We start from the raw sequence: 13,290 nt of genomic DNA, 5'->3' as shown, positions 1-13,290 counted from the left end.
AGTTTCCAAAGTGAGCAGGAAGAATTTTGGAGAGAGAATTAAGGAATTGTGGAAGGATCGAAGCTGGTTTCTCTGAGAATCTCCCCCTGGTAGGTACCTCTCCTACCCACCCATGTCTTGCAAGCCCCTCTTGCCACAATCAAAACCTGCCCAAGGAAATGGGAATCTTTCACGGAAACTGTAATAATTAAAAGCTTCCCACTTCCTTGGCTAGTTGCATTTTCTGATGTGATTTATATAGTCTTAAGTGAAAGCAATGAAGCTCTCTCTGATCTTGGGATTTTAGACATTTGCCAGATTGTGGAGGTATTTTTATAGGGGAAGGTGGGGGAAAAATATTTCTCTTCTCCCTGCCCCCATCCCAAAGTGTCTGTCACGTGCAATCAGAAGGGTGGAGCTGGAAGGGACCTCGAAGCCTAGTCTAGCCCTGTTATTGGACAGAAGGGGAAGCTGAGGCTCAGGGGGTAAAGGGGCTTGCCCGAGTCCTCTTATTCATTCCAGAGCTAGGATTGGGTCCACAGTGCTAGGTTATCTTCTCCACGCTGGTGGCTTAATAAATGGTTGATACACTGGATTAGAAAGCACGAGGCACTGCAGACAGGTAAGGTCCCCAGGGTGGAACTAATTAATTCCTCTTAACTTTTCAATCTGTGTCTTTTGTTTGTTTTTTTTTTGGAGGGGGGTATACTACTTACTTTTAAACCTTTTTTAATGACTGTTGGATAATTTAAACGCTGAAGGTTGGAAAGAAAATAGGGAGAGAAAAAAACCACAGGCGGCCAAGTCAAGAAGCCTTTATTAAGCACCTAATGTGTGCCAGGTATCGTGTGAAGCTTTGGGTTAGCAATGGGAAGTGAAGGCCTCTGAGAGACTGGTCATCTCACCGTGTCAGTGTGGTTGGGGACCTGGGGGATGCAAATTACCCAGCTTCCCTTTTGGGCCTGTAAGTAGCTATTTTTTTCTTTAGCTGCACTCAATAATCCAAGGAGTGACCCCGCTGCTCCCAGCGCAGAATGCAGGCTTTTAATCTGGGAGAACATGGCTTGTTGTGTGGCCATGGATGCTAGTTCCCCTCCTCTCTGTGCTGCGTTTTCCCCACCTGTAAAAGGAGGGGATGGCACCTGAAGATGGGAATCTCCCAGCCCCTTGGAGCCAAGGAAGGGCCAGTGAGTTTCTGGGGTTTGGGGGTGGCCGGATTCCATCACTGGTCTGGGCCTAAAGGCCTGGGTGGAGTTTGGCTCAGGGAATTTTATAAGCAAGGAAAAAAGAGCCCTTGGAGGTTACAAAACAACCAAAAAAAAAAAAAAAGCTGGACCTCAGTTTGCCTCCCCCCTCCTCTCGCTCTTCTCCCTCTTCCCCCGCCCTTTTCTCTCCATCCACGGGTGGTCGAGCGGGTGCGCTGGGGGTCCTGGGGGGGTCGGTGAGATCGCATTCTTGCCCCCCCTCCCGCCCCCGTCACCATAGGGCGAACGTTCCGGCACCAGTTGGGAGGGGGGAGTCTCGCGATTGTTGTGGGGGGCGCCAGGAGGGGGGGCGCGGGGGGCGGGAAGGGGAGGGGGGAGGCCGTGACGTAGGAGGGCTGGGAAGGAGAAGGGGGCGGCGGCTCTGTGCTCCTTGCTCCCTTCTCCCCTGCTTAGCGGAGGGGGCTCGTAGCTGGCCGCTTCTCCTGCCCAGCTTCGCCAGCTCGGCCCGAGCCCCGAGCCCCGAGCCCGCGGCCTCCCCGCCGCAGCCGCCGTGCTCATGGAGCGCCAGCAGCCCGGCCCGGGGGCCAGAGCGGAGGAGGAGCCGGGACCGTCCGCTGCCCGGGAGGCGGGAGCGGCCCCCGGGGACCGGGGGGAAGAGGAGGAAGAAGAGGTAGGCTCAGCCAGCTACAGTGCCAGGGGGACGGCGCGGGAGCAGGGGGGGCGGGGAGCGGCTTTCGCGCTGCCTCGCTTCTCCAGCCGCGGCGCCCTTGCCTGCGGGGGTGACCCCCTCCGCGCCCACCGTCGGAGTCGGCGGCATGGGCCTGAGGGAGGAGGCGGGGAGGGGGGGAGGAGCTAGGAGAGGCTGGGAGAAGGGGGGCCGACTGGGCAGGGGCGCGGGGGCCGAGCCCTTGAGGGCCCCTCCACTTCCCGAAGGGCTGGGAAGATAGGATCGTTTGGATCCTTCTTGCTGGGATGGGGAAGGCTCGAGCGAGTCGTTTTCATTGGCCAGCCGGGCCTTGGGGATGGGGGGGAAAGGGACCATCTCCGGCCCTGGCCATCCCCACCCCCATCGTCCAAGCCAGGCCACCCTGGACAGCAGCCCCTGAATTGTCCCCTCCCCCATCGTTTGTTATCCCTCCCCGGAGCGGGGTGTGTGGGATGGCCTTCGCCGGCGGGGCCTTCTCCGCGGTGGCTGTCGCCCTCCCGTTGCCCGTTTTTTCCATCAGCCTCAGCCGGCCCCTCGACACACGCAGTTGAATTTGTTCTTTAAGCCGGGATCCTTGGGGATGAGCTAACCTCAGCTTCCCAGCCCAGGGCTGGGGTCTGCTCTGACCCTCGCCCTTTAGAATCGATGCTTCGCTTCCCCCCCCCCCCCCCCCCCGTTAAGAAGTTTTCCCCGGGCAGAGACACTCCGGGGGCCAGCCGGGATGATGTGATGCAAAATTGCTTTTGTGATGGCCTCGCCATATATTGAGATTTTGCCTTTTAAGGCATGCCAGGCTTGCGTTTTTACTATGTAGGGTAATTAACACGATGCTACCCGGGCCCTTAAGTGGCCTGGCTTGGGTTATGACGTGATGGTGATGCTGCAGGACCAAAAGGCATCCCTTAGAGGGCAATCAATAACTTCCCTCCCGCCTTGCCACGCCACAATATCACTTATTACTTCTTCCTTAAGAGTGATTTAAAAGTCGGCAGGGGTGGTTCCCCCCCCCCCCCCCCCCCCCCGCCAAGAACCTGCGACAGGTTTTACTGTTGGAAACTGGAAGAGTCACAGAGCTTAGCGAAATTCTGTATTCCTTTGCCACCTGAACCTTGAAAATGCTCAAAGGACCTTCTGATGATTCAACCAGTTTGCAACAAACACCAGTTAGCGACCAAAGCGCAACCTTTTTTTTTTTTTTAATAAGGACTCAAAAGAACACGTATCACTTATTCCTTGGGGGGGAAATGCGGCTGTACTCGGCGTTTGGACTCAAAACTTTAAATCCCCCAAACTGTGGAATGGCATGGTACTTAATCATTAAGGCCAGTGCCCGGCCAGGGCATTTTCTTTCATCTTTATAAAAAACAGAACAAATTTTACTGTCATCTTTGAATGCCTTCATACACAATCCCCACCTCCACATACAACCCCCACCCCCACCCCTGCCCACCACCCTATTCCTATAGTTACCCACGTTATCCGAAAAGTCTTTAGTGCACTTCTGCAACCCTGAAAAAAAAACTAAAAAAGCTTTAAGACTGCAATGAGAATTTGGGGGGCCCGTATATTGTGTGCATACGTGTGTGCAGTCACAGAGAATTGTATACGGCGCATTTGTAGGCTGCAGCATATTAACAATGATGACGTGCAGGAGAAATGTAAAAGATACCAGGAGAGATGGATGATGGGAACGGAAGGTGGGCGGGCATTTGAACTTCACTGGTGGCTTCCCAGTGGAAGGCCCAGAAGGGGGCCTCCTGTGGTGGAGAATTTCTGGAGGGACAAGGACAAGGACAAGGGCACTGGAATAGGAAGAAGACTTCCCCAAACAGACGTGCGTGGGGATATCCTGGGCAGGGCCTTTCCAAGCTTGGAGTCAGGTGGACTATAGGTTGGTGGTAGGTGACTGTTGTCTAAGGAACAGAATAGCTAAAAGTGGAACGAGGTTGACCTCAGGGTTGGGAATTTGGGGGGTTGTAGTAACTTTAAAAAAAAATTGCAGTAGCTCTTGAAAATGGTTGTTGGGGAAGCTAGGTGGTACAATGGTTAGAGTGCCAGCCCTGGATTCAGGAGGACCTGAGTTCAAATTCTGCCTCAGGCACTTCACACTAGATGTGTGACCCTGGGTAAGTCATTTAACCCTCATTGCCCTGCCCCAAAAAACCCCAAAAACTGAACTAAGACTTTTGGGGGTCCCCTTCCCCATATATTATTTCACTTGATCCTCACCATTGCCCAGTAAAGGAGATGCTATTATTAGCCTCTTTCTACTGGGGAGGGAAATTTAATGACCCATTTATCCTCTGCCCTCTGGGGCTATCTTTTGGAGAACTATTTGAATAATAATAACAGTAATACCTAGCTAGCATTTACATAGAATTTTTAGGTTTTCAGCTCCCTTTACTGCCTCATTTGATCTTCACCATTGCAGAGAGAGGTAGGTGCTTTTATCTCCCCCCTTTTAGGAGGAAACTGAGGTTGAGTTATATGTTATATTTTAAGCTATAGGCTGTTGTGCTTTTTGTTTTCTTGTGTCTGCTTTTTCTAGTTCTCCTGTTTCTTTCTTCCCCCTATTATTTGACCTGTTGTGTACTAGGTAAGCCTGGTAACCAAAATTGTTAGAATTATGTGAAAAGTAAGAGTAAATAGGCTGAGTGTGAGCACACGAATGAGCGGGTGAGCTGGAAGAAGCTTCGGAGACTTTTGATTTCTCTTTTGACTTATCAGGCTTTTGAGGAACTCTTCTTGGTTGTAAGATGTGTTTTCTGGGTGGATGAGGATGCTCAATTAGAGACAGTATTTTCAGGAATGAAAATGTCAGTAAAAAACCAATAATGCCTATATCTGTAGAGTTTTAAGGTTTATAAAACGCTTCCTGTGAGTTTGGCAAGTGCAGTGCATATAATCTTATCCCATTTCACAGATATGAATGATCATGACCCACCATTACATTCTCTTACCATTTGAAATATCTGAAGATATTTTAAAGATAAAATGAAAAAGTTTACTGTACCACAATAGGGCGTGGTTTTTTCTTCTATAGAAAATGAAAAAAAGTTTTGTCCTTACCTTTTTTTTTTTTTAAATATCCGTCCTTTCCAGTTTTACATTCCTCCCCCCCCCCCCCCCCCCCCAGCAAGTAAGATAAACAGTTTTAAGTGAAACCATCCCGGGACCTGTGGGCTACATTCCCCTCCAAGTGTTCATTTCCTTTCTCTCCTGGTGGAAGGTGTTGCATCATCTCTTCTCTGGTCCTTGAACTCCCAATTCTGGGGCTGATTTTCAGTCATTGGCATGTTTATTACAGTGTTCTCATCTTGTCTCTGGGTTCTGTGTTCTTGACTACTTAGGTTCTTACAAGTCTTCCTCCTTTTTCTGAATTCCTCCTATTGGGTTACAATGGCGATCCCCAATCTGAGACTCGACTGAAAACAACATACATACTTTGTGAGGGACAAATTTTACCTGGTAGGTTTAAAAAATATTTTGGGAAGGGAATGCAAGTTAATTAAAAGAAACTTGGTCTCTCTTGCTCCCAGATGGCGAATTTTAATTAGCATATAAATGAAATCAACCTGGGGTTTGCATATTCTTCTGAAAAGTTAGCAGAAGCTTATTGAGTCAAAATGCTTTCTTGGATTAAGGCTTCTTTTTTCTTTTCATAAAAGTTCCCGAGTGTATGTTTATATTTTTGCCTGAGGAATGAGGCGATTTTCAGCATTCTGAAATTGAGAAACTGGATTTTACCTCCTCATCCATGGCTTATAAGGAATTGGAGGCTGTGTAGCCTGGTTTCCTCCTTGTCTTTCACTTTAGAAATAAGACTAGAACCCAGGATTTTCTGCCTAGTGTTCTTTCTTCCACACTGAGAAGTTTCAGAAATTACTAGCTCAGGTGAACTGAGCTAGTGACACATGTATAACACATTGGCCAGGTTCCTGAGGGGAATCTCTCTTTTAGGACATTTCTTTCTACTAATGCTGGTCTACACTTGTTCTTGGAGGTTGTAATCTTTTTTTTTTTTAATTTTTTTAATTTTTTTTTAGTGAGGCAATTGGGGTTAAGTGACTTGCCCAGGGTCACACGGCTAGTAAGTGTTAAGTGTCTGAGGCCGGATTTGAACTCAGGTACTCCTGACTCCAGGGCCGGTGCTCTCTCCACTGCGCCACCTAGCCGCCCCTGGAGGTTGTAATCTTAAGAGGTTGCCTGGGGTGCTGTGAGAGTGACTTCCCCAGGGTCACATGGCCAAGGATGTATCTGAGGTTGGATATGTACCCACGTTTTGCTTCTCTGGATGGCCCATTATCTATTACCTCCATGATGCCTCTCAGAGTTACTTTTACAGTTTTTTTTTTCGTTGGTGGGGCAATGAGGGTTAAGTGACTTGCCCAGGGTCACACAGCTAGTAAGTGTCAAGTGTCTGAGGCCAGATTTGAACTCAGGTCCTCCTGAATCCAGGGCTGGTGCTTTATCCACTGCTTCATGTAACTGCCCTACTTTTCCAATTTGGTGAAAACAAAGATACACCAAACATTATTTTTAATGTGTATAATTAGATCACGTCAACCCAAAAGTTTTTTTTTCACGAGAATGAATATTTTGGGTTTTTTTATGCCTTTTTATATTATTTTCATTTACTAGTAGCTCTTTCCTCACCTACTTACCCAACAAATCATCTTTTGTAACAAATATCAAAAAAGAAAGAGGGGAAATCAAGCAGTTGAGCAAAGCCAACCCACTGTGTCTGAGGGTAGATATACTCTCTCTCTCTCTCTCTCTTTTTTTTTTTTGGTGAGGCAATTGGAGTTGTAACTTGCCTCAGGGTCACACAGCTAGTAAGTGTTAAGTGGCTGAGGCCGAATTTGAACTCAGGTCCCCCTGAATCCAGGGCTGGTGCTCTATCCACTGTGCCACCTAGCTGCCCCTAATATATATATATATATATAATTTTTTTTGATGAGGCAGTCGGGGTTAAGAGACTTGCCCAGGGTCACACAGCTAGTAAGTGTCAAGGTTATACTCTTTTCTATTCCCATAGTGCCTCACCTCACCAATGAAGGGAGCTCAGTGCCTTTCTTTAATTCTTGTATTTAGGCCAAGCTTGGTCATTATAATTACCGAGCATTCAATTGCTTCTTATCTTGCTTTGGATTTACTTGGTGGTCTTTGTTCCTCTTTTACCACATGCCTTGCCCAACCCCTCTTAATTCCAGTCTTCCTTTAATTAATTATTTCCTATTTATCCTGTATTTAGCTGGCTTTGTGTCTATTTGTTTTGCAAGTTATTTCTCCCATTAGATTGTAAGTTCTTTGAAGGCTGGGCCTATCTTTTGCCTCGGTTTTTTTCCCCCAGGGCAATGAGGATTAAGTGACTTGCCCAGGGTCACACAGCTAGTAAGTGTCAAGTGTCTGAGTCTAGATTTGAACTCAGGTCCTCCTGAATCCAGGGCAGGTGCTTTATCCACTGCAGCGCCACCTAGCTGCCCCTCTTTTGCCTCTTTGTATCCCTAGCCCATAACTGTTCCTGGGAAATTCATAGAGCTTTAATGAATATTTGTGGATTGTGAATATTTATTGTTTTCCTGCCTCCAGTAACTCTTCTCTTGCTTTTCCATATACAATTTGTTGTTGTTGTTGTTAAGTTGTTTTCATTTGAGTCCAACTTCTCCACAACCCTAAAGATACTGGAATGGTTTGGCATTTCCTTCTCTGGCTCATTTTACAGATGAGGAAACTGAGGCCAACAGGGTGAAGTGACTTGTCCAGTCACTGCTAGGAAGTGTCTGCAACCTGATTTGCACTCAGAAAGGAGAGGCTTCCTGACTTCTGGTCAGGCACTCTATCCACTGCAGCTTCACCTAGCTTGCCCACAAATTTTTTTAGCCATTTCCTAAGGACAGTGAAAGATAGAAAGTCCTGGCTTGCTGTGGTCCATCAAGCCATGAAGAGTCAGACAAGACTGAACGACATCAGCAGTCAAGTTCTCTTCTTTTATTCATTCATTCATTTGTTCATTCATTCATTCACTCATTCATTTATTTATTCATTCATTTATCTATTTATCGGCCCACCATCTATCCATATATTTATTTATTCATTTATTTAGTTATCTACCCATCCATTTATTTATTTCTCACTCATCCATTTATTTATTTGCTTGTTTGCTTCTTTATTTAGCTATCTATCCATTCATTCATTCATTCATTAACTTATTTATTTATTCATCCATCCATGCATTCATTTATTTATTCACTTATTCATTCATTTGTTTATCTATTTATCCATCCACCATCTATCCATTTATTTATTTATTAATTTGTTTGTTCATTTATTTATCTATCCACCCATCCATTTATTTGCTTGTTTGCTTGCTTATTTATTTATTTATCTATCTGTCCATTTATTCATTTATTTATTTATTCATCCATCCATTCATGTATTCATTCATTTATTTATTTATCCATCCATCTATCCATTTATTTATTCATTTATTAATTAATTCATTTATTTATCTACTTATTCACCCATCCATTTATTTTTTACTCATCCATTTATATATTTCCTTGTTTGCTTATTTATTTAGCTATCTATCCATCCATTCATTCATTCATTCATTCATTTATTTATTCATCCATCCATGTATTCATTTATTTATTCACTTATTTATTTATCCATTCATTCATTTATCTATTTATCCATCCACCATCTATCCATTTATCTATTCATTCATTCATCCATCTACCATCTATCCATTTATTTATTTATTCATTCATTCATTTATCTATTTATCCACCCATCAATTTATTTATTTATTTACTCATCCATCCATGTGTTCATTTATTCATTCATTCATTTATCTTTTAAAATTATTCTTATTTTTAAAATTTCAAACATTAAAAAGTTTTTTTTCCAAGTTCTCTTCTAACTGGAGAAATGCTGCAGTTTGCCATTCACTGTGTCCCCAATGCTTAAAAATTGTTTATTGCCTGGATGGTCTGCAGTATATGGGGTATTTCTTTCCTTTCTTTGACTTCCCTGGTGCATCTGCCCACCAGCAGTGGTGGCACGAATTTCCTTTCCAGGCTGCACTTTTGTGATATGTGCCAGGCACCGAGCTAGTCACTGGGGGCAAGGCTTACAATGGGAAAGGTGATGTCTGTACAGGGTGTTAAGAGATGAAGAGATGCACAGAAAGGAAGCTGTGTCTGGTCTCAGCCGCTGGTTTGCCTGCTTTTGCTTTCTTCATGCTGCATTGATACTTAACATTTTAAAAACTACTGATCAAAACATAAATTTATTAAAAATGCTAAAGAACTCTGGTTTTCTTCTGCATTTTAATCATCTTTAACTTAGGAATATTATCACTGAAACAGTATATACTCTAGGTTTTCAGAATAAACTGAACATTATTAATTTTAAATTAATTAAAATCATTCTATTTGGTGATCTAATTTTTTGGACTCAGTTGGTAAAAGAATAATTAAAAGCATAATTATTAGGGGCAGCTAGGTGGCGCAGTGGATAAAGCATCGGCCCTGGATTCAGGAGTTCCTGAGTTCAAATCTGGCCTCAGACACTTAACACTTACTAGCTGTGTGACCCTGGGCAAGTCACTTAACCCCAACTGCCTCACACACACAAACAAAAGAATTAAAAAAAAAAAAGCATAATTATTTGGGTTGGGGGGGGTGGTGGAAATTCGGGTTTGCGTTTCATTTTTTCCCCCTTTGCTGGGCAATGAGGGTTAGGTGACTTGCCCAGGGTCACACAGCTAGTAAGTGTCAAGTGTCTGAGGCCAGATTTGAACTCAGGTCCTCCTGAATCCAGGGCTGGTGCTTTATCGACTATGCCACCTAGCCGCCCCCTGCATTTCATTTTGGGGAGACTCCACCCCAAAGGCCCATCCTTGTGGTTAGGCAGCCTGAGCCTGGACTTTGATCTGGAAGGGTTGTTTTGTTCAGTTGTTTTTCTATGGCAAAGATAATGAAGTGATTTGCCATTTTCTTCTCCAGCCCATTTGACAGATAAGGAAACTGAGACAAACCAGGTGAAGTGACTTGCCCAGGGTCACAACTAAGTGATTTTTGGTGGGGGTGGTGGTGGAGTGGGGCAGTGAGGGTTAACTGACTTGCCCAACGTCACACATCTAGTAAGTGTCAAGTGTCTGAGGTTGGATTTGAACTCAAGTCCTTTTGAATCCAGGGCTGGTGCTTTATCCACTGTGCCACCTAGGTGCCCCCAGCTAACTGATTTTAAACTTTCTGTGGTAGAAATCAATTTTCCATCTCTTTTTCATGAGTCAACCGAGAACGCTTCTATGGTTGTTACTGTTTTAAGAATATACTTTGTTGGGGGCGGCTAGGTGGCGCAGTGGATAAAGCACCGGCCCTGGATTCAGGAGTACCTGAGTTCAAATCCGGCCTGAGACACTTGACACTTACTAGCTGTGTGACCCTGGGCAAGTCACTTAACCCCCATTGCCCCGCAAAAAAAAAAAAAAAAAAAAAGAATATACTTTGTCGGGGCAGCTAGAAGGCGCAGTGAATAAAGCACCGGCCCTGGAGTCAGGAGTTCCTGAGTTCAAATCCGGCCTCAGACACTTGACACTTACTAGCTGTGTGACCTTGGGCAAGTCACTTAACCCCCATTGCCCCACAAAATTAAAAAAAAAAAGAATATACCTTGTCATCCAGTGACCTTGTTGGTTCTTGAAAATTTCAGAAAAACGATCCTCCTTTTCAACTGAAATCTCCTCCTAAAGCTTGCAGACCTGAAAAGGAAATCGACTCAGAATACGAAGAGAAGATGGTATGTATGTGTGTGTGTGTGTTTGCTTGAGTCCCTCTGGGACTGGGCTGCTTAGTTTTTGTTGTAATAGTGGGAGGGAGCCGGATAAAAGTTGGAGCTGAAGGAGAACCAGAGAATTTTCCAGAGCCTTATGGTCCCTCATAGCTCCAAATCTCATTGGTTCTGGATTCTAGGTTAATGCTGCCCTCTCCCCCCAAAACAAACACTCCCTAGTTTTATAGCTGAGGAAGGTAAAACTTGGAGAAATTATGACTAGGGCCCAGTCTTTTGTTTCCTGGTAATAATAATAATAATAATAATAACAACAACAACCAGCATTTTCATGGCACTTTACACGGGTGATCTCTTTTGAGCCACCATAGCAACCTTGCAGGGTAGATGCTATTATTTTAAAGCTGGGGAAACTGAGGCATTCCCAGATCACTTTCTTCTTAAACCCATGCATCTTTTTTTCTGATACATGTTTTTTCCAGGTACATGTAAAAATAGTTCTCAATTTTTTTCAATTTTTTTTTTGGGTGAGGCAATTGGGGTTAAGTGACTTGCCCAGGGTCACACAGCTAGTAAGTGTTAAGTGTCTGAGGCCAGATTTGAACTCAGGTACTCCTGACTCCAGGGCCGGTGCTCAATCCACTGAGCCACCTAGCTGCCCCAAAAATAGTTCTCAACATTTGTTTATATAAGCTTTCCAATTTCAGATTCTTCTCCCTCCCTCCCTCCTCTCCTAGACAGCAGGTAATCTGATTTAGGGGATATATATATATATATTTATAATAACATTAAACATATTTCTGCATTAGTCATGTTATAAGAGAAAAATCAGAGCAATGAGGAAAAACCTCAAAATAGAAAAACAATAGCACCCAAAACAAAAGAAATAGTATGGTTCAATCAGCATCTATACTCCACAGTTCTTTTTTTTTTTCCTGGATTTGGAGATCCTCTTCTATCATGAGTTCCCTGGAACTCTTCTGTACCATTGCATTGGTGAGAAGAATCTAGTCCATCACAGTAGATCAACACTCAATGTTGATGATACTGCGTACAATCTTCTTCTGGTTCTGTTCATCTCACTCATCATCAGCCCATGCAAGACCCTCCAGGTTTCTCTGAACTCCTCCTGCTCATTGTTTCTTACAGCACAATAGTATTCCATTGTATTCATATACCACAACTTGTCCAGCCATTCCCCAATTGATGGGCACCCCCTCAACTTCCAATTCCTTGCTACCACATAAAGAGCAGCTATAAATATTTTTGTACATGTGGGTCCTTTTCCCTTTTCCATGATCTCTTTGGGAAAAAGACCCAAAAGTTAAACCCATGTATCTTTTGTGAGTGAATCGTAGTAAGTTGAAAGAAATGTGATCAGGGTAGGTTGATTATGCTCCTCAGGGAAGATACTCTGTGTTCCTTCCACATTTCTCAAATTACATTTTCATTTTCATATATTTGAATCCATTGGGTTGGAGCAGCTAGGTGGCGCAGTGGATAGAGCACTGGCCCTGGATTCAGGAGGACCTGAGTTCAAATCCGACCTCAGACACATAATACTAACTAGCTGTGTGACCCTGGGTAAGTCACTTAACCCTCATTGCCCCACAAAACCCAAAACAAACAAAATAATCCATTGGGAGTGGGTGGGGCATTAATTTTGATTGGCATCTCATCCTGACCTCCCAGGGTTGTTGTGAGGATCAGATGAGATAATAATTGTAATATGCTTAGCACAGTTGTTATTTGTCCTTCATTTTCTTTCTTTCTTTCTTTTTTTTTTTTTTTTGGTGGAGCAATGAGGGTTAAGTGACTCACCCAGGGTCACACAGCTAGTAAGTGTCAAGTGTCTGAGGCCAGACTTGAACTCAGGTCTTCCTGAATCCAGGGCTGGTGCTTTATCGACTATGCCACCTAGCTGCTCCCCTGTCCTTCATTTTCTGTTTTGTTTTTTTTTTTGGCGGGGCATTTGGGGTTAAGTGACTTGCCCAGGGTCACACAGCTAGTAAGTGTCAAGTGTCTGAGGTCGGATTTGAACTCAGGTCCTCCTGAATCCAGGGCCAGTGCTTTATCCACTGCGCCACCTAGCTGCCTCCCTGTCCTTCATTTTCAAAGAGGACCATGACATCCGGTGGTGATATCGTGACTTACAGTGAATTGGATTCAAATAAGGAAGGGCTGTGCAAAGTCACCAGCCATCTGGGTCCAGTGGCAAAATATACATCAGAACAACTGGACATGTTTAGGCAATTGGTTAAGTGACTTGTCCAGGGTGAGATTTGAACTCAGGTCCTTCCAACTTCAGGGCCAGTGCTCTCTCAGCTTTACCACCTACATAGTAAGTGCCATATAAATGTTAGCTATTATTATTATCCCTGGGGCCGCTGAATTTCACCTTTTTGGGGGTGTGTAGGCTGGCAGATGAAAGCTAGGGGGGGTTGGGGGGAGAGGGGGAGGGAGAGGGAGAGAGGGAGAGAGGGGGGGAGAGAGAGGGAGGGGAGAGAGGGGGGGAGAGAGAGAGGGAGAGAGAGAGGGAGAGGGAGAGAGAGGGAGAGGGAGAGAGAGGGGGAGGGAGAGGGAGAGAGGGAGGGAGAGAGG

The 13,290-nt window shown here is 44.8% G+C and overlaps 1 protein-coding gene across 11 annotated transcripts in view; it reads left to right on the top strand.

The window, feature by feature from the left end:
* The first annotated feature begins 456 nt into the window (after nucleotides 1-456).
* Nucleotides 457-13,290, top strand: part of SMARCA1 (SWI/SNF related, matrix associated, actin dependent regulator of chromatin, subfamily a, member 1) — a 112,139-nt gene continuing 99,305 nt past the window's right edge. For 4 of the 11 annotated variants that reach the window (XM_043973986.1, XM_043973984.1, XM_043973988.1 and 1 more), the window contains exons 1-2: nucleotides 1,594-1,854; nucleotides 10,612-10,698. In XM_043973986.1, coding sequence (XP_043829921.1) covers nucleotides 1,741-1,854; nucleotides 10,612-10,698 — 201 coding nt within the window. In that variant the 5' untranslated portion in view covers nucleotides 1,594-1,740. Of the gene's footprint in view, nucleotides 602-1,112; nucleotides 1,167-1,593; nucleotides 1,855-3,762; nucleotides 3,782-10,611; nucleotides 10,699-13,290 lie in introns of those variants that run through there. The other 7 variants (XM_043973990.1, XM_043973992.1, XM_043973991.1 and 4 more) reach the window with 5 other exon arrangements.

The sequence above is a fragment of the Dromiciops gliroides genome, chromosome X, assembly GCF_019393635.1.
Source record: "Dromiciops gliroides isolate mDroGli1 chromosome X, mDroGli1.pri, whole genome shotgun sequence".
Taxonomy (NCBI): domain Eukaryota; kingdom Metazoa; phylum Chordata; class Mammalia; order Microbiotheria; family Microbiotheriidae; genus Dromiciops; species Dromiciops gliroides.
Note: the sequence above shows the minus strand (reverse complement) of the source record. Positions and strands in the feature narration are given on the sequence as shown.